A 21,096-nucleotide genomic window follows, 5' to 3' on the forward strand; every position below is an offset into this window, starting at 1 on the left:
AGGAAGCAGTGGGGAGAGATAGGAGACATATAGGGTAGGGGGTGGTGGGAGCAGAGAAAAGTAGGAGAATGGGCTGGAGGAGAGAAGGGTTTCTCTGGAAATGTTGCTGCTTTATTTGAAGTGCGTAGTGAGCCTGACGTCATTTACCAGCCCTCAGCCCCCTCCTCTGCCTGCCCGCCTCCAGCCTATCACTACCTCCTTCCCCTGACACTCCTCCTGCCCACCCTGCCCGCCTCCAGCCTATCACTACCTCCTTCCCCTGACACTCCTCCTGCCCACCCTGCCTCTCCTCCACTGCCTGCCCACCTCCACCCCCTATCACTACCTCCTTCCCCTGACACTCCTCCTGCCCACCCTACCTCTCCTCCACTGCCTGCCCACCTCCAGCACGTATCACTACCTCCTTCCCCTGACTCTCCTACTGCCCACCCTGCCCGCCTCCAGCCTATCACTACCTCCTTCCCCTGACACTCCTCCTGCCCACCCTACCTCTCCTCCACTGCCTGCCCACCTCCAGCCCCCATCACTACCTCCTTCCTCTGACACTCCTCCTGCCAACCATGCCTCTCCTCCACTGCCTGCCCACCTCCAGCCCCTATCACTACCTCCTTCCCCTGACACTCCTCCTGCCCACCCTGCCTCTCCTCCTCTCTCTGCTGCTCCAGTGTGGTTTAGACTGCTAGCTCTTGGGAGTAGAGACACTACTGTATTGTACTTCTCTGATCTTTATAAAGCACCATAGGTCTGTTTCAGAGCCGCATGTAAGTGTATCTGCACGATGAAAGATGTGCCCTCATGCAACTTGGATCTGTATGTTTGCTGGCCCCTTTGCACAGCAGCACAGTGATGAGGCCAAGAAAGAAGTGAAGCCCCCCCCCTCTTATTTTGAGTTAAGATGGGTGCACACAATGCGATGTAACAATACATCACACTTGCTGTACAGATTGCACAATCCGGTTTATGCCAGCGCAAGGTCACATTTACCACATCATCCCATCTCACCCTGCTGCCCTCCTCATCCTTTCCTCTCATCCTGCTGCCCTCCTCATCCTCTATCCCTGCATCATCTCACCCTGCTGCCCTCCTCATCCTTTCCTCTCCTCTCACCCTGCTGCCCTCCTCATCCTTTCCTCTCCTCTCACCCTGGTGCCCTCCTCATCCTCTATCCCTGCATCATCTCACCCTGCTGCCCTCCTCATCCTCTCCTCTCACCCTGCTGCCCTCCTCATCCTTTCCTCTCCTCTCACCCTGCTGCCCTCCTCCTTTCCTCTCCTCTCACCCTGCTGCCCTCCTCATCCTCTCCTCTCGCCCTGCTGCCCTCCTCATCCTTTCCTCTCCTCTCACCCTGCTGCCCTCCTCATCCTTTCCTCTCCTCGCACCCTGCTGCCCTCCTCATCCTTTCCTCTCCTCGCACCCTGCTGCCCTCCTCATCCTTTCCTTTCCTCTCAATCTGCTGCCCTCCTCATCCTCTCCTCTCACCCTGCTGCCCTCCTCTTCCTCTATCCCTGCATCATCTCACCCTGCTGCCCTCCTCATCCTTTCCTTTCCTCTCAATCTGCTGCCCTCCTCATCCTCTCCTCTCACCCTGCTGCCCTCCTCTTCCTCTATCCCTGCATCATCTCACCCTGCTGCCCTCCTTATCCTTTCTTCTCACCCTGCTGCCCTCCTCATCCTTTCCTCTCCTCTCACCCTGCTGCCCTCCTCATCCTTTCCTCTCCTCTCACCCTGCTGCCCTCCTCATCCTTTCCTCTCCTCTCACCCTGCTGCCCTCCTCATCCTCTCCTCTCGCCCTGCTGCCCTCCTCATCCTTTCCTCTCCTCTCACCCTGCTGCCCTCCTCATCCTTTCCTCTCCTCTCACCCTGCTGCCCTCCTCATCCTTTCCTTTCCTCTCACCCTGCTGCCCTCCTCATCCTCTCCTCTCACCCTGCTGCCCTCCTCTTCTTCTATCCCTGCATCATCTCACCCTGCTGCCCTCCTCATCCTTTCCTCTCAACCTGCTGCCCTCCTTATCCTCTCCTCTCACTCTGCTGCCCTCCTCATCCTTTCCTCTCACCCTGCTGCCCTCCTCATCCTTTCCTCACACCCTGCTGTCCTCCTCATCCTTTCCTCACACCCTGCTGCCCTCCTCATCCTTTCCTCACACCCTGCTGCCCTCTTCATCCTCTCCTCTCACCCTGCTGCCCTCCTCATCCTTTCCTCTCCTCTCACCCTGCTGCCCTCCTCATCCTTTCCTCTCACCCTGCTGCCCTCCTCTATCCCTGCATCATCTCACTCTGTGCCCTCTTCTTCCTTTAATTTTGCACCATCTCACCCTGCTGCCCTCCTCTTCCTCTCATCCTGCACCATCTCACCCTGCTGCCCTCCTTTTCCTCTATCCCTGCATCATCTCACCCTGCTGCCCTCCTCATCCTTTCCTCTCAACCTGCTGCCCTCTTTATCCTCTCCTCTCACCCTGCTGCCCTCCTCATCCTTTCCTCTCAACCTGCTGCCCTCCTTATCCTTTCCTCTCACCCTGCTGCCCTCCTCATCCTTTCCTTTCCTCTCACCCTGCTGCCCTCCTCGTCCTCTCCTCTCACCCTGCTGCCCTCCTCTTCCTCTATCCCTGCATCATCTCACCCTGCTGCCCTCCTCATCTTTTCCTCTCAACCTGCTGCCCTCCTTATCCTTTCCTCTCACCCTGCTGCCCTCCTCATCCTTTCCTCTCCTCTCACCCTGCTGCCCTCCTCATCCTTTCCTCTCCTCTCACCCTGCTGCCCTCCTCATCCTTTCCTCTCACTCTGCTGTCCTCCTCATCCTTTCCTCTCACCCTGCTGCCCTCCTCATCCTTTCCTCTCACCCTGCTGCCCTCCTCATCCTTTCCTCACACCCTGCTGCCCTCCTCATCCTTTCCTCACACCCTGCTGCCCTCCTCATCCTCTCCTCTCACCCTGCTGCCCTCCTCATCCTTTCCTCTCTTCTCACCCTGCTGCCCTCCTCATCCTCTCCTCTCACCCTGCTGCCCTCCTCATCCTTTCCTCTCGCCCTGCTGCCCTCCTCATCCTTTCCTCTCCTCTCACCCTGCTGCCCTCCTCATCCTTTCCTCTCACCCTGCTGCCCTCCTCTTCCTCCAACCCTGCATCATTTCACCCTGCTGCCCTCCTCTTCCTCTATCTCTGCATCATCTCACCCTGCTGCCCTCCTCATCCTCTCCTCTCACCCTGCTGCCCTCCTCTATCCCTGCATCATCTCACTCTGCGACCTCTTCTTACTTTCATTTTGCATCATCTCACCCTGCTGCCCTCCTCTTCCTCTATCTCTGCATCATCTCACCCTGCTGCCCTCCTCATCTTCTCCCCCTGCTGCCCTCCTCTATCCCTGCATCATCTCACTCTGCGCCCTCTTCTTCCTTTCATTTTGTACCATCTCACCCTACTGCCCTCCTCTTCCTCTCACACTATTGTTTTCTCACTCTACTGCACTTCTCCTCATCTTCCCCTTCTGCCCTCCTGCTCTTCTCACCCTACTGCTGCCCTCCTCCTCCTCTCACCCTGCTGCCCTCCTCATCCGTTCCTCTCCTCTCACCCTGCTGCCCTCCTCATCCGTTCCTCTCCTCTCACCCTGCTGCCCTCCTCATCCTTTCCTCTCACCCTGCTGCCCTCTTCTTCCTCTATCCCTGCATCATCTAACCCTGCTGCCTTCTTCATCCTTTCCTCTCACCCTGCTGCCCTCCTCTTCCTTTCCTCTCCTCTCACCCTGCTGCCCTCCTCATCCGTTCCTCTCCTCACCCTGCTGCCCTCCTCATCCGTTCCTCTCCTCTCACCCTGCTGCCCTCCTCATCCTTTCCTCTCAACCTGCTGCCCTCCTTATCCTTTCCTCTCACCCTGCTTCCCTCCTCATCCTTTCCTCTCACCCTGCTGCCCTCCTCATCCTTTCCTCTCACCCTGCTGCCCTCCTCATCCTTTCCTCTCACCCTGCTGCCCTCCTCTTCGTCTATCCCTGCATCATCTCACCCTACTGCCCTCCTCTTCCTCTCATCCTGCACCATCTCACCCTGCTGCCCTCCTCTTCCTCTCACACTATTGTTTTCTCACTCTACTGCCCTATTCCTTTTCCCACTCCTCCTCTCACCCTGCTGCCCTCCTCTTCCTCCAACCCTGCATCATCTCACCCTGCTGCCCTCTTCTTCCTCTATCCCTGCATCATCTCACCCTGCTGCCCTCCTCATCCTTTCCTCTCACCCTGCTGCCCTCTTCTTCCTCTATCCCTGCATCATCTCACCCTGCTGCCCTCCTCTTCCTTTCCTCTCACCCTGCTGGCCTCCTCTTCCTTTCCTCTCACCCTGCTGCTCTCCTCATCCGTTCCTCTCCTCTCACCCTGCTGCCCTCCTCATCCGTTCCTCTCCTCTCACCCTTCTGCCCTCCTCATCCTTTCCTCTCACCCTGCTGCCCTCCTCATCCTTTCCTCTCACCCTGCTGCCCTCCTCATCCTTTCCTCTCACCCTGCTGCCCTCCTCTTCGTCTATCCCTGCATCATCTCACCCTACTGCCCTCCTCTTCCTCTCATCCTGCACCATCTCACCCTGCTGCCCTCCTCTTCCTCTCACACTATTGTTTTCTCACTCTACTGCCCTATTCCTTTTCCCACTCCTCCTCTCACCCTGCTGCCCTCCTCTTCCTCCAACCCTGCATCATCTCACCCTGCTGCCCTCCTCTTCCTCTATCTCTGCATCATCTTACCCTGCTGCCCTCCTCATCCTCTCCTCTCACCCTGCTGCCCTCCTCTATCCCTGCATCATCTCACTCTGCGCCCTCTTCTTCCTTTCATTTTGCACCATCTCACCCTGCTGCCCTCCTCTTCCTCTCATCCTGCACCATCTCACCCTACTGCCCTCCTCTTCCTCTCACACTATTGTTTTCTCACTCTACTGCACTTCTCCTCATCTTCCCCTTCTGTCCTCCTGCTCTTCTCACCCTACTGCTGCCCTCCTCCTCCTCTCACCGTGCTGCCCTCCTCATCCGTTCCTCTCCTCTCACCCTGCTGCCCTCCTCATCCGTTCCTCTCCTCACCCTGCTGCCCTCCTCATCCTTTCCTCTCACCCTGCTGCCCTCTTCTTCCTCTATCCCTGCATCATCTCACCCTGCTGCCCTCCTCATCCTTTCCTCTCACCCTGCTGCCCTCTTCTTCCTCTATCCCTGCATCATCTCACCCTGCTGCCCTCCTCTTCCTTTCCTCTCACCCTGCTGGCCTCCTCTTCCTTTCCTCTCACCCTGCTGCTCTCCTCATCCGTTCCTCTCCTCTCACCCTGCTGCCCTCCTCATCCGTTCCTCTCCTCTCACCCTTCTGCCCTCCTCATCCTTTCCTCTCACCCTGCTGCCCTCCTCATCCTTTCCTCTCACCCTGCTGCCCTCCTCATCCTTTCCTCTCACCCTGCTGCCCTCCTCTTCCTCTATCCCTGCATCATCTCACCCTGCTGCCCTCCTCTTCCTCTCACACTATTGTTTTCTCACTCTACTGCCCTCCTGCCCTATTCCTTTTCCCACTCCTCCTCTCACCCTGCTGCCCTTCTCATCATATCCTCTCACCTTGCTACCTTCCTCATCCTCTCAACCGGCACCATCTCACCCTGCTGCCCCTTCATTCTCTCATCCTGCACCCTCTCACTCTACTGCCCTCCTGCACTTTTCACCCAGCTTCTCTCACCCTGCTCTCCTCCTTTCACTCTGCACATCTCTTCCAATTGCCCTCCTGCTTTTCTCACCCTGGCACCACCTCACCCCGCACCACCTAATCCTACTGGCCTCCTCTCACCCTGCTGCCTTCCTCTCCCCTCACCCTGCTGTAGATGTGGCTATCGACCTAGATAGTCTGATAGTGAGTGGTTTAACTATCAATGGTGGCTGATCCTCGATGGCAAGCGTTGGCTCTGCTATGGGCACGTGCGGGTGCTGTCTGTGCATGTGTATAACCGAAGCAGCGACGGTTCATTACCGATGTTGAAAATCAACCCTTAATGGCAGAGCCGTCAACTGCCATCACTACAATCCTCTCACCCTGTTCTCCTCTTCCTCTTACCCTGCTGCCCTCCTCATCCTTTCCTCTCCTCTCACCCTGCTGCCCCCCTCCTCCTTTACTCTCACCCTAATGTCCCTTTAGAGCTGAAAAAAACGATAGACATTGATGTTGGGTTTCAATTCAACCTGAGACCCAACAGTTGATAAATCTACAATTTACAGACAGCAGCGCACTGTCGTTAGCAGACGGTTTCCGTTGGTTTTGAAACCGATGGCAAACTACCCTTTAGTAAATTTACCCCCTAGTCTCCTCTCACCCTGCTGCCCTCTTCCTCCTCTCATTCTGCTGCTCTGTCCTCTCTCTCCTCACCCTGCTGCCCTCCTCCTTCTCTCCTCTCACCCTGCTGCCCTCCTCCTTCTCTCCTCACCCTGCTGCCCTCCTTCTCTCTCCTCACCCTGCTGCCCTCCTCCTTCTCTCCTCACCCTGCTGCCCTCCTTCTCTCTCCTCACCCTGCTGCCCTCCTTCTCTCTCCTCACCCTGCTGCCCTCCTTCTCTCCTCTCACCCTGCTGCCCTCCTCTTTCTCTCCTTTCACCCTGCTGCCCTCCTCCTTCTCTCCTCTCACCCTGCTGCCCTCTTCCTCCTCTCATCCTGCTGCCCTCCTCCTTGTCTCCTCTCACCCTGCTGCCCTCCTTCTCTCTCCTCATCCTTCTGTCCTCTGACCCTGCTGCCCTCCTTCTGCTCTCCTCTCACCCTGCTGCCATCCACCTCTCTTCTCACCCTGCTGCCCTCCTCCTTCTCTCTTCTCACCCTGCTGCCCTCCTCCTGCTCTCCTTTCACCCTCCTGCCCTCCTCTCACCCTGCTGCCCTCCTCCTTCTCTCTTCTCACCCTGCTGCCTTCCTCCTTCTCTCCTTTCACCCTGCTGCCCTCCTCCTGCTCTCTTCTCACCCTGCTGCCCTCCTCCTGCTCTCTTCTCACCCTGCTGCCCTCCTCCTGCTCTCCTCTCACCCTGCTGCCCTCATCCTCTCCTCTTACCCTGCTGCCATCCTCCTTCTCTCTTCTCACCCTCCTGCCCTCCTCTCACCCTGCTGCCCTCCTCCTCTCTTCTCACCCTCCTGCCTTCCTCTCACCCTGCTGCCCTCCTCTCACCCTGCTGCCCTCCTCCTTCTCTCTTCTCACCCTGCTGCCCTCCTCCTGCTCTCCTTTCACCCTGCTGCCCTCCTCCTTCTCTCTTCTCACCCTGCTGCCCTCCTCCTTCTCTCTTCTCACCCTGCTGCCCTCCTCCTGCTCTCCTTTCACCCTGCTGCCCTCCTCCTTCTCTCTTCTCACCCTGCTGCCCTCCTCCTTCTCTCTTCTCACCCTGCTGCCCTCCTCTCACCCTGCTGCCCTCCTCCTGCTCTCCTTTCACCCTGCTGCCCTCCTCCTGCTTTCTTCTCACCCTGCTGCCCTCCTCCTTCTCTCCTGTCACTCTGCTGCCCTCATCCTCTCCTCTTACCCTGCTGCCATCCTCCTTCTCTCTTCTCACCCTGCTGCCCTCCTCTCACCCTGTTGCCCTCCTCCTTCTCTCCTCTCCCCCCTGCTACCCTCCTCCTTCTCTTGATCACCGTTACTGGCTGCTGGATGAATAAGTGGGGAAAGTTAAATATTGGGGCCACTTCTGGATTGTGCCTGTCTGGTCTAAAGTACCAGGACTGGATTTATTGGGCACCCGGATGATGCCCCTGCTCGGTAATGGCTCACAGTGTACAGTTTTGTGTTATTGTTTCCTGCGCTAGAACAGAAGGAGACTGATGGGGTATTACAGCCCTTTATCTTCCCATGCAACAGTTCTCAGAACTGCCCCCCTCCCTTACAATTTAGGACCAGTACCAACATCCCCCCTACTGTAAAATGTCAATAAATTTAGTTTAGCTGTGTCCAGGTGACACGAGGTCTGTCGTCCATCTCCTCTTTGCTGCTCAGATAAAGGTTCAAACCAAAGACTGACAACATAAACGATATAAACTCATCCCTTACTCAGAAAGGTTAGAGCATTTTATTGTACTGCAAAAGTCATTTACAGAAATAAATACATGTGAGCTAAACAAGGCACCAGGGTGAGAACAGGCACTGTGGTGATCTGAAGCCCTCAGCTGTCCAGGCTCATCAGCAGAGCGGTCCCCCTCTTGATCCAGTGCTCGGGAGGCGAAGACCCTGTCCGAAGATCTACACCAATCACAAAGGAGGCCCGGCCAGTGGCTCCAGAGCGGAGCGGGTAATAGTAACAGGGGCAGGAATACAGACCTGCAAGAAAGGAACAATGTACTGGATTGCATTGGCTCAGAGAGAAATATAGAGTTATGGTAGACTTACCTAGAGAACTCCTTTTCTTCGAGGTCCACAGGAATACCATGGGGATATTATGGTTGGAAGACCAGGCACCAAACAGTTAAAGCTTTGGCTCCCATAATGCCCTGGGTTCTCCTCCATATATACCCTGCCCCTAGCCATAGGACTTCAGTTTAGTTAACAAGCCTAAAGGCAGAAGAAGGAAAGAGAAGAAGAACAATCGTACACCAGAAGCACTCTTACAGAAGATGAGGGAATCTGTGACCGAAAGAAAATCACCCAATGAAGCCAGGTGCGTCAGGGTGGGTGCCCTGTGGACCCTATGGACCTCGAAGAAAAGGAGTTATCTAGGTAAGTCTACCGTTACTCTATATTTCTTCTTTGAGGTCCATAGGGATACCATGGGGATGTCCTAAAGCAGTTCCCCTAGGGCGGGGGACGCTCTTGAGCAGAATTAAGAACTTGTCGCCCAAAGGCAGCATCCTGAGAGGCAAAAGTATCAAAGGCATAAAACCTAAGAAAAGTGTGGACAGAAGACCACGTGGCAGCCCACAATTGTTCAGCAGAGGCACCACGACTGAATGCCATGATAGCCCTACAGACCATGCTTAGGACAGAGAGATCAGCCTGTGTGTACACCTGAGAGATAGTCACGCCTAGCCATCTCACCAGAGTCTGCTTATTAGCTGGCCATCCTCGTTTGTGAAAACCATATAATACAAAAAGAGAATCTGATTTTCTAACACCGTTTGTACGCTCCACATAAATACGGAGAGCACGAACTACAACCAGGGAGGATTCACCTACAGAAAGATCTGGAGCCTGAACAACAATTTCTTCATTAAAATGGGACACAACATTAGGAAGATAACCCTCACTTGTACGAAGAACAGCTTTATCCCGGTGAAAAATAAAAAATGGGGAGCGACAAGAGAGCGCTGCCAAATCCGAGACTCTGCGAGCAGAAGAAATAGCGTCTTTGCTGTCAACCACTTCAAATCTAAAGAGTTTAAAGGTTCAAATGGGGGAGCTTTTAACCCCTTAAGAACCAAAGATAAATCCCACGGTGCTACCGGTGGAACAAAAGGAGGCTGAACTCGCAGGACTCCTTGGAAAAAAATGATAACATTTGGTAATGAAGCAATCTTCCTCTGGAACCAGACTGACAGTGCAGAAACCTGCACTCTCAAAGTGGCCAGGCGGACACCCTTGTCTAACCTGGCCTGCAGAAAAGCCAGTATCCTGGAAATCCTAAACACCTTAGGATCATGGGGTTGATTCAGACCCAGACGCTAAGCTGCGCTCTCTCGCTGCCAAAAGGGGCCTGGTAAGCAAATTCTGCGCTCGCACTGTCTGGTGTAAGGACGACCCTCTTTGTCTTAGAGAGCGACGGCAGAGTGAACGCACGCCGGTATAAAGACGCCCACTTTTCTTGCTTAACACACGTCATCTCCAGGAAGTGTATGATTAATCAGAACCATCGAGAACCATCGGAGCTGCACGCAGGGCTTGAGGTAGACACTACCCCACCGCAAGCATTGCGATCACTGCAGGCTGAAATACAACCAAATGACGTGTACAATGACGCCTCCATGCTAATTATGCACACCCATAAAACTGAGTCCTGACACCCAGACACGCCTGCGTTCACAGCAGCACTCCCCCGTTCACAAGCACCTTCCCCTGTTACCACCCACAAACGGCGCTGTCACTCAAAGTAGCGCTCAGTCTGTGTACAAAGAGTGCACGATTCCCGATCGCAGTGACGGGTTCGCGCATGCGCACTGCGATGCATGCGCAGTCGGCCGACAATCGCCCATAGCGTGCTTCCGCGGCTTAGCGTCCGGGTCTGAATCGGGCCCCATATTCCTTATGAGAACACCAAAGACTAAAAGAATGGCAACTCTGTTATAGATGCGGGCAGAGGCAGGCTTCCGTGCCCTAAGCATCGTTTGAATTACAGAACTGAAAAATCCTTCGCTTTTATGATGGAAGATTCAAGAGCCACGCCGTCAAAACCATACGGGGCAAGTTCGGATGCCGGCAGAGACCCTGCGTTAGCAGATCCTGCCATAGAGGAAGAGGATACGGACTGTCTATGGACAGATTCTGTATGTCGGTGCCCATGACGTCTGGGCCAAGCCGGAGCCACCAGTATCACTGTTCCGCCTTCCTGCTTGAATTTCCTGAGAACTCTTGGGAGCAGGGAAATTGGAGGAAAAGAGATACGCCAACTTGAAGTCCCATCTTACTGCCAGTGCATCCACGAAGGCTGCTGATGGGTCTCTGGACCTGGCCCCGTACCTGGGGACCTTGTGGTTGTGGAGTGACGCCATGAGATCTATCTCTGGTAGACCCCATTTGTTTACCAGGAGCTGAAACACTCCTGGATGGAGAGACCACTCTCTAGCGTGTATGTCCTGGCGACTTAGGAAGTCTGCTTCCCAACGGAGTACCCCCGGAATGAATATTGCTGAGATGGCCGGAAGATGACGTTTTGACCAACTGAGAACTTTTGTCACTCCCTTCATGGCCGCATAACTCCTTGTGCCTCCCTGATCATTGAGGTAGGCCACTGTAGTTGCGTTGTCGGCCTGGATTTGGACAGGCCTGCCCAGGCCCGCCAAGAGACGCGGCGGGCTCAGGTAAAAAGGGGGCGTGACCTAATCGGGGGAGGCGTGACCACCCCCTCTCCGAGAAAAAAAAAAGTTTTGCGGCATGCGCACTGGCGAGGGGGGCGCTCTAGCCCCCTCAGCCCGGCTCATAATCAGTGGGGGGCGCGATCAGCTTGATCGCTCCCCCCACAGGCATAGGAGACTTCTGTGGCTGCTTCTTAGCAGCTGCGAGCAGTCTCCCAGTGCAGCGTGTGCTGGGCTGCTGTAATGTAGGAGGGGAGGGGGGGGGGGGGCGGTGCCGGACCCGGGCCCCTCCAGCAAGCCCGGGCCCGGGTAATTTGCACCCGCTCCCCCCCCCCCCCCCTCTTGGCACCCCTGCCTGTGCCCTGACAAGTGCTTTGTATACTGCTCGCAGTTCCAGAAAGTTTATTGGCAGACGACTTTCTTGATTTGACCATCGCCCCTGGAAGGTGAGATGACCTGTCAGTGCCCCCCATCCGCGAAGACTGGCGTCCGTGGTGAGAAGCACCCTTTGTTGAGATGCTCCTTTTTTTAGCCACCACAGAAGGAAGTGACAAAGCTCTTTAGTGAGAAAGATTGTCTGGGACCGTATTAAATGATGCTGTCTGTTCCACCTGGAGAGAGTCGACCTTTGCAGAGGCCTGGAATTGAACTGAGCATACCCCACCATGTCGAAGGTCGATACCATTGAGCCCAGCACCTGCATTGCTAACAGAATGGATACTCTTCGCTTGCATAGCAGCTTGTGTATCCGCTTTGATAAGGCCCCAATCTCTTGTCCTCTGGCAGAAACACCCTTTTGTGCCTGAGAATTTAGAAATGCTCCCAGATGTACCATCTGATGATCAATTGATGATCCAGCCGTGCCTTTGTAGGCAGGCTATGGGTCAGTTGGAGATGGTGTTGCAAAACCACCGGAGTCCGTGCCAATATCAGAAGGTCGTCCAGATATGGCAGAATTCTGACTCCCTGACGCCTGAGATAAGCCGTCATGACTGCCATTATTTTGGTAAACACCATAGATAGGCCAAAGGGTAGAGCCTGACATTGGTAATATTGCTGAAGGACAGCAAATCGTAAAATTGCTGGTGGGATGGGATAATTGGAATAACAAGAGATATGGTAAGAACTTACCTTTGTTATCTCTGTTTCTACGAAGTCCATAGGGTCCACAGGGTTGACCTTGGGTTATAGCTGGAACAGGATCCATGGGCACCACACAGTTAAGCTTTTAGCTCCCAGGATGCACTTGGGTCCTCCTCTATACCCCGCCCCCGAGCCAGAGGCACCTCAGTTGGTAAGCAGCCTAGGCCGGAGGAGAATATGGAACAGAGAGAAGGAAGACTGGAACACACAAGAAACCATACTCACAGCAATAGGAGACGGAAAACCGGTGACCAGCCACACAGCCCATTTGAAGCCAGGTGCGTCAGGGCGGGCGCCCTGTGGACCCTATGGACTTCGTAGAAACAGAGATAACAAAGGTAAGTTCTTACCATATCTCTTGTTTTCTACTTCAGGGTCCATAGGGGGTCCACAGGGTTGACCTTGGGGATGTCCCAAAGCAGTACAACTAAGGGCGGGGACGCTCCTGTGCTGAAAGGAGTACCCGGCGCCCAAAGGATGCATCCTGAGAGGCAAAGGTGTCAAACGCATAGAACCTCAAAAACGTTTGAATTGAAGACCAAGTGGCCGCCTTACACAGCTGAACAGCAGAAGCGCCACGTCTAGCAGCCCAAGAGGGACCCACAGAACGAGTGGAATGAGCCTTAACAGAGGCTGGCACAGGTAAGCCCTCCTGTGCATAAGCCTCACAAATAACGGAACGAAGCCAACGGGCTAACGTTTGTTTGTTGGCAGGCCAACCCCTCTTGTGAAAACCAAAGAGGATAAACAAGGAATCAGACTTCCTAACCGAAGCCGTCCGGTCTATATAAATTCTAAGCGCCCGGACCACATCTAAGGAAGTCTCACCAGCTGAAAGATCAGGGGACTGAAAAGCTGGCACAACAAGTTCCTGATTAATATGGAACTTCGAGACCACTTTGGGCAAAAACTCAGGACGAGTGCGGAGCACCGCTCTGTCCTGGTGAAAAATCAGGAAAGGAGGGCGACAGGAAAGCGCCCCCAATTCAGACACCCTCCTGGCCGAAGCAATTGCCAGGAGAAAAACCGTCTTAAATGTCAGCCACTTGAGCTCCACCGCCTCAAGAGGCTCAAACGGAGGACCCTGCAGGACCCGTAGCACCACCGCCAAGTCCCAAGGAGCCACAGGAGGCACAAAGGGAGGCTGGATCCTGAGAACACCTTGGAAAAAGGTGTGAACGTCTGGTAGTATTGCAATCCGCCGTTGAAACCACACGGACAAGGCGGACACATGAACCTTCAGAGATGCAAGGCGTAAGCCGAGATCCAATCCTGACTGAAGAAATTCCAAGATCCTAGAAACTCGGAACACCTGAGGATCATAAAGTCTGGACTCACACCACTGAAAGTAAGTGTGCCACACTCTGTGATAAATCCGTGCTGAAGCAGGCTTGCGTGCCCTGAGCATCGTACCAATAACCGAACTGGAGAAGCCCCGAGACCTCAAGACGGCTGTCTCAAGAGCCACGCCGTCAAAGACAGCCGACCCAGATCCGGGTAAAGGCAGGGCCCCTGAGACAACAGGTCCCGACGTTGAGGAAGAAGGTACGGAGCGTCGATGGAGAGGCTCCTCAGATCGGAGTACCAAGGACGTCTGGGCCACGCCGGAGCTACCAGCACGAGCATGCCGCCGTCCTGCTTGAATTTCCGCAGAACCCGAGGAAGCAGGGATATCGGAGGAAACAGATACGCCAGGTGAAACGTCCATGTCACCGACAGCGCGTCCACCAGACTTGCACCTGCGTCTCTTGTCCTTGACCCGTAAACGGGCAACTTGTGATTGTGACGGGAGGCCATCAAGTCCAGCTCCGGCAGTCCCCACCTGTCCACGAGTAGCTGAAACACCTCTGGGTGAAGCGACCATTCCCCGGGATGCACGTCGTGACGGCTGAGGAAGTCCGCCTCCCAATTGAGGACTCCGGGGATGAAGACCGCCGAGATCGCTGGAATGTGACCCTCCGCCCAAGACAGGATACGAGACACCTCCGACATCGCTGCCTGACTGCGAGTTCCGCCTTGGTGATTGATATACGCCACCGTGGTGGCGTTGTCGGACTGCACCTGTACCGCCCTTCCGTGAAGAGCGGGGCCGGACGACTGCAGGGCCTTGTATACTGCCCGCAGTTCCAGGATGTTGATGGGGAGAAGTGCTTCTTCCGCTGACCAACGACCCTGAAGCGACAAAGAGCCGGTCACTGCCCCCCAACCCCGGAGACTGGCATCCGTCGTGAGCAGGACCCAGTCCGGGATCCAAAATGGGCGCCCCTCGACCAGATGAGCTGTCTGAAGCCACCAAGCCAAAGATAGCCGAACGTCCGGAGACAACACCAGCACCTGAGAGCGGATCCGGTGAGGTAACCCGTTCCATTCTGATAGAATCAGCCCTTGCAGGGGCCGGGAATGGAACTGGGCAAATTCCACCATGTCGAATGTCGACACCATGGACCCCAGAACTCTCATAGCCGAATGGACCGACAGGCGGCAACGGCTCAGGCAACTGCGTATCCGCAGCTGTAGTGAGGCGACCTTCTCCGGAGTCAGGAAGATCCTTTGCTGATGCGAATCCAGCAGGGCTCCCAAATTAACCATCCGCTGTGATGGAATCAGGAGGACTTTTTCCAATTTATCAACCACCCGTGCGCTTGCAGGCAAGCGATCGTCAGGTGGAGATGTTGAAGCAGTACCTCCGGGGAGCTCGCCAGCAACAGGAGGTCGTCCAGGTACGGCAGCAGCCGTACATTCTGGTTCCGAAGATGTGCGGCCATGACCGCCATAATCTTCGTGAACACCCTCGGTGCCGTGGAGAGACCAAAGGGTAGCGCCTGGAACTGATAGTGGTGTTGAAGGATAGCGAACCTCAGATACCGCTGGTGTGAAGATGCTATCGGAACATGGAGGTAGGCGTCCTGGATGTCCAGGGACACCATGTAATCCCCCGGTTCCATCGCCAGAATGATGGAACGTAACGTTTCCATCCTGAACTTGGGAACTCTGAGGAATTTGTTCAGAGACTTCAAGTTGAGGATAGGGCGATGAGAACCATTGGGTTTCTGCACCAGAAACAGAGACGAATAATACCCCGTCCCTCGTTGTGATAGAGGAACGGGAACAATGACCCCTGCTTTCAGCAAGGACTCTATAGCCTCCTGAACCTGTAACGCCTTGGTCTTGTTCTGAGAAGGACTTATGCAGAAAAACTGGTGGAGTGGTCTGTGCCGAAAAGATAGGGCGTACCCCTGGGAGACCACTTCTCGAACCCAGGCATCCGTGGTGGTATTGTGCCAGCACTGGGCAAATAGAAGAAGTCGGCCTCCCACTCTGAGGTCCCCCAGAGGGAGGCCCGTCCCATCAGGCCGCAGGTTTATCTTCCTGCTTGGAAGAAGGCCGCCGAGCACTCCAGGCTTGCTTCTTGGGTTTAGAGGCCGTCTTACTCGCAGACTGTCTCGGGAAGGACTGACCTTTCGCCTTACCCTGAACCCGAAAGGAACGAAAAGCCGAACTCCGAACCTTAGCAGGCAGTGCCGCCGAAGGGAGGAAGGCCGACTTGGATTTAGCCAGGGTGTCCACTATTTTGTCCAAGTCCGGACCAAATAGTAATTCCCCATTGAAAGGTAAGGCCTCCAGACCTTTCTTTGAATCAGAGTCCGCTCTCCAGGACCGCAACCATAAGGATCGGCGGGCAGACACCGCTGCAGCCGATACCCGCGAGGTCAGCAGACTAGCATCTAAAGAAGCTTCTCCAATGTAAGAAGCGGCGTCCCTCATTTGTCCCAACAACGCCCGCTGGACATCCGGAGCGTCGTCCGGGAAGGTATCTTCCAATGCATTGGCCCACCCCTCAATGGCCTTGGCCACCCAGGAAATGGCCATGGACGGTCGGGCCACCGCCCCGGAGAGGGAGTAAATAGACTTTAAGCAAGTCTCAACTTTCCTGTCCGTGGGATCCTTCAGCGAGGATATCGACGGTAATGGTAAGGTGGCGCCCCGAGTTAAACGGGTGACATGGGAATCCACCGCCGGTGGAGTTTCCCATTTTTTACAATGTGCCTCAGGGAAGGGGTAATTAGAAGCCAACCGCTTCTGAGGAAGGAATCTCTTACTGGGCGCCTGCCAAGCTACCGCCATATGATCCGTCAACTGATCCGACAGGGGAAACACCGCAGAAGCCACCTTAGTTTTTTTGAAACTAGGAAACTTCGACCTAGGAACCGGTGCCTCATCCTCTATAAGAAGAATAGCTCGCACCGCCCTAACTAGTGCTCGCACATTAATGGACGACTTGGTATCCATTTCCTGGACCGAGGCGTCCGAGTCAGTGTCATCAGGGACCTCCCCATCATCTGAGGAACCCTCTGAGTCCGATACCTGAGCAGCCCGTGTCATGAGTGGGCGTTTAGAAATCCTAGAAGGCATGTCAGTCTGCAACATTGACTGAAAAGCCGAGGAAGCGGCCGCCAAATTTTGCACGGAGTTGGAGAGCACATCCACCCATGGTGGAGGCGTCGCCATAGGGGCCTGAAAAGGTACCACAGGCTGCTGCGGCACAGGGGAAGCCTGTATATACATAGGCAACCCCGCATAGGGACCAACTGATTGAGACCCAGGAGGACTCCGCAATAACTGCGGGACACCCGGGGAATGGGGGATGGTCGGCTGGGGCACCGCCCTAGTAGGGAGAGCAGTCGGGACCGACAGACGGTCCGCAATAGACACCAGCACTTGAGAAAACATCGCCCACGGTGGTTCCTGCACCAGAGAAGGTCTGGATGGGCCAGGAGCCACCTGGCATCGACTACACAGGCCATCCTGTGACAAATCCTCCCTATCTACTCCTGCAGAACAGCGTCCGCAGGAGGCCAACACCGGAGCCACTGAGCGCTCAACCTCCTCGTCTGACATGACAGAATATATTATATATCTGGCACCAGGGTAGAAGTGAAACGCACTCACCGGTGTGCTGAACAACAGCCCACAATATGGCACTGAGTAGCACACTACTGTATGTGACGGACCTCACAAATACGTGATCTATATAAGTGAGGTCAGTAGAAACGCCCCTCCCCCACACACCTGTAGGGCTTGTAGGAGAAGTAAAGGGATAGGTATAAGCTGACAGTAAGCGGAAAATAAGCACAGACAGGCAGCACTAGCAAAAAGTCACATACCATGCAGGAAGATATACTCACTGCACCTTTACACTACAATCAACCTGCCCAGATTCAGTGTCTGGGAGGGCTATAGTGCTGTGTACGCTGTCCTTAATCAGGGGAGAGGTACACAGGGGGACCGGTCCGCGTGCTCCCTGAGATCTGCGCTGCCACTGTGGGAAAATGGCCGCTGGAGACCTCAGAGGAGGAGTGGCCGAGGAATCTGCAGCTCAGCGACGCCAGACTGCGTGCTGAAAGGCGCGCTGAGCTGAGGGGAGGAGCCGCTGACAGGGAAGGCTTTCTCCCCTGGCTGGCCATAACCCCAGGGATGCTGGCTTCCCGCTTGCCGGTTATCCCTGGTGGTCTAGTGGTCCCACGGGTTATGGGGGGGGGGCCCGCCGCCACTGCCAGCAGCCTCCGGTCTGTCCCCAGGACCGGAGGCTAAAGGACTGCATTTAAGGCATTCCGCGCGCCGCCGCTAGCCAGCGACGCGCGGTTTACCTGCATCCCCGGCGACTCCGGCAGCAGTCCTGGGAGGTAGACAGAGTCCGGCTAGTACGGACTCTGTCCTCCCGCCGCGATCCCCAGATCAGTACTGGCGTCGCGGCGCCAGTCGGGGATCAGAGCGGCAGCGTGGGCGTCTGTACAGACAGCCCTTCGCTGCCGTCTGTAGTAAAAATAGATTAAAACTAAATAAAATTTAACTTAAAATAAAAAGCTTCTGGGGGCTGCTCCTGCAGCCCCCCTGCGCGGTGACCGACTCCGGCCGGGCACCAGCTTACACTGAGGTGCCTGTGGCTCGGGGGCGGGGTATAGAGGAGGACCCAAGTGCATCCTGGGAGCTAAAAGCTTAACTGTGTGGTGCCCATGGATCCTGTTCCAGCTATAACCCAAGGTCAACCCTGTGGACCCCCTATGGACCCTGAAGTAGAAATACAGATTTGCATCCTGAATATTCAGGGAAACCATGTAATCTCCCGGCTCCATAACCAAAATAATTGCCCGGAGAGTTTTCATGCGGAATTTGGGAACACGGATAAACCTGTTGAGGGTTTTTAGATTCAATATAGGGCGATAAGCCCCATTCTGCTTCTGGACCAGAAATAGATTTGAGTAATAATAACCCCTTCCTTGTTGGAACACAGGAACAGGAACGATTACCCCTGCCTGTAGCAGGGAATGAATGGTTTCCTGAAAAGCCAAGGCCTCGTCCACATCTGATGGAGGCTTTATGGCAAAAAAACTTCTGGCGGGGATGTCTCTTGAAAGTGAGGGCATACCCCTGAGAGACCACTACTCGGACCCAGGCATCTGTAGTTGTTTGATGCCAATAATCCGCAAACTGAAGAAATCGGCCTCCCACCCTCAGATCCCTCAGGAGGAGGCCCGCTCCGTCAGGCCGAAGGCTTGTGTTCCTGGTTAAAAAGATGAACATCTTGCATTAGTTTGTCGTTTTGACTTACGAAAACTAGTCGGCCTAGAAGAAGTCTGTACCTTACCTCTTCCCTGAGGACGGTAGGACTGAAAAGAAACCTGCCTAGCTCTACTATTTGACTTAGATGGCAGACCTGCTGACTTTGAAGCCGCCAGAGTAGAAATGATGTAATCCAACTCTGCTGCAATAAGTACCTTTCCATGAAAAGGGGTAAAACTTCCAGCGCCCTCTTTGATCCTGTATCAGCTTTCCGAGATCTTAACCAAAGGGCCCTGCGTGCTACTATTGAAGCTGCTGATGCCTTAGAAGCTAAAATTCCAGCATCCACTGCAGCTCCTCCCAGATAGGAAGCTGCTTCCCGTATATGGGAGATATTCATCATCTGTTCTCTGGTAGCATTTGGTAGAGAATTTTCCAGTGCCTCAACCCATTCTTCAACAGCTTTGGCTACCCAGGCTCCAGCCATAGCTGGACGAGTAACAACTCCAGATGATGAGAATATTGCCTTAAGACATGCTTCAATCATGTCATCTGTGGAATCCCTCATGGAAGATGCTGATGGAATAGGCAATGTAGTATTTCTGATTAAAGGCGTTACATGAGCATCTGCAGTAGGAGGAACCTCCCACATAACACATTTAGAAGGTGGGAACGGAAACAATGATTTTATCCTCCTACCTACATAAAATCGCTCATCAGGGTTACCCCATGCCTCCTCAATAAGCTCAGTGAGCTGTTCAGACACAGGGAACTCCATTTTGACCACCTTTCGGTGGTGATTAAACACCGGAGTCTTCTTTCTAGGAGCTGGTTCATCATCCTGAATATCTAAGACTGATTTAACCGCCCTCACCAAACTAGTAACATCCACAGTAGATGGATGATCCTCCTCCCCAGAAGTAGATCTTGGAGAGGAATCCTGTGCATCATCAGAGCGTCTCAATCCATATGTTGGGCAGACTGAGATAAAGACAACTTGTGTTTAGGCCCTTTAGTCACTACCGGTCTGTTATCAACGTTAGATGGTGCCACACTCTAGAATGGCCATCAACATCCCTTATTGCGGAATGCATATGAGGTGAAAACATATGTGGAGGACACCCCATCCAAGGAGGCATCATCGGAGTAGCCAAACGATCCACCACATGCATCATAACCTGGACAAAGCGGTAACCCAAGATGGCTCTGGTCCAACAACAGGTAACCCGGACTGGTAAGGTGCTACTTTATAATAGACAGCACACCACCCTCCTTTATGTCCTGTGAGGACACACAAGCCGTACATGACTTACATGAAACCAGCACAGGTGGCTCCCCCTCCTGTTTCCCTCTATCTTTTGCACAATCGCAAAGTTATGCGACAGCCTTCACAAAGTCTCAATGAATGTGAAGTATGACGGAAATAAATAACAGTGATGGTTATAATTGACAGAAATAAAGGACAGTATCAGTCAGCAGCCAGCAAACAGTCACATACAATGCACATGTAATATAATTACAACTGGCTCAGCTACAACAACACAAAGGAATGGAAGGACATAGAGCACCACATACCATAACCAAGGGAGAGGTATACAGGGAGACTAACCCAGACCCTCCTAAGACCACAGCTACCGGGTGCACTGCGTGGACCGTGAGCGTCTCATACACGTGAAGGGTAGGCGGAGCAACCCAGGCGCGCAAAACCCTCGTAGGGACTGCGTATGGGTCAGGGGAGGAGCTGCCGGGGGAGTGCCTACCTCCCCTAAGCTGTCTTAACCAACCGGACACGCTGGCCTCGTGGCCGCAGATTGCGTCTGCTGCCGATACCCGGCGTCAGACGATAGGGCCCTGGCTGGTGTAGTAAGGACGCGGACAATCCCTGGTACAAACAGCGGTGGCTTCTGGTGCGTCTCTGACACCAGAAGCAAGGACTGCCGCGCTCAATTCCCCGTAAGCGAGGAATCGCCTTAACTGGCATCTCCGAGCATCCGCTGCAGTCCAGGTCGCAGCCTCGCGGCTAGCTAAGCTCTGCAGCGACCCGCCGAAATCACCAGCACAATTACTGATGTTGTGGCCCCGTGGAGGTAGATGTAGTTGCAGTACATGCGTCTTAATACGCCCTGGTACTGCCAACCCAAAAAAACTTAAAATAAAATGAAACATAGAATAAAAGCTTAGGACTGCTGCACCAAACAACAAACTGAAGTCCTATGGTTAGGGGCGGGGTATATATGGAGGAGGACCCGGGGCATTCTGGGAGCCAAAGCTTTAACTGTTTGGTGCCTGGTCTTCCAACCATAATATCCCCATGGTATCCCTGTGGATCCCTATGGACCCCGAAGAAGAAAGGTGTGATTGCATAGGGAGAGGATACATAATGGGATAAGGCTGGAGGTAGAGGGTACAAATGACCTGGGCATCTATGGGGGAA

General features: G+C 54.3%; 1 protein-coding gene across 2 annotated transcripts in view; it reads right to left on the reverse strand.

Moving 5' to 3' along the window:
• Positions 1-8,069: 8,069 nt before the first annotated feature.
• The window catches only part of DNAH2 (dynein axonemal heavy chain 2), a 189,244-nt gene continuing 176,217 nt past the window's right edge, over positions 8,070-21,096 (reverse strand). For both annotated transcript variants that reach the window (XM_088464631.1, XM_088464632.1), the window contains one exon: positions 8,070-8,274. In XM_088464631.1, coding sequence (XP_088320757.1) covers positions 8,120-8,274 — 155 coding nt within the window. In that variant the 3' untranslated portion in view covers positions 8,070-8,119. The remainder of the gene's footprint in view (positions 8,275-21,096) is intronic.

Source organism: Taudactylus pleione, unplaced genomic scaffold (assembly GCF_031769625.1).
Source record: "Taudactylus pleione unplaced genomic scaffold, aTauple2 ptg001724l, whole genome shotgun sequence".
Lineage (NCBI taxonomy): Eukaryota > Metazoa > Chordata > Amphibia > Anura > Myobatrachidae > Taudactylus > Taudactylus pleione.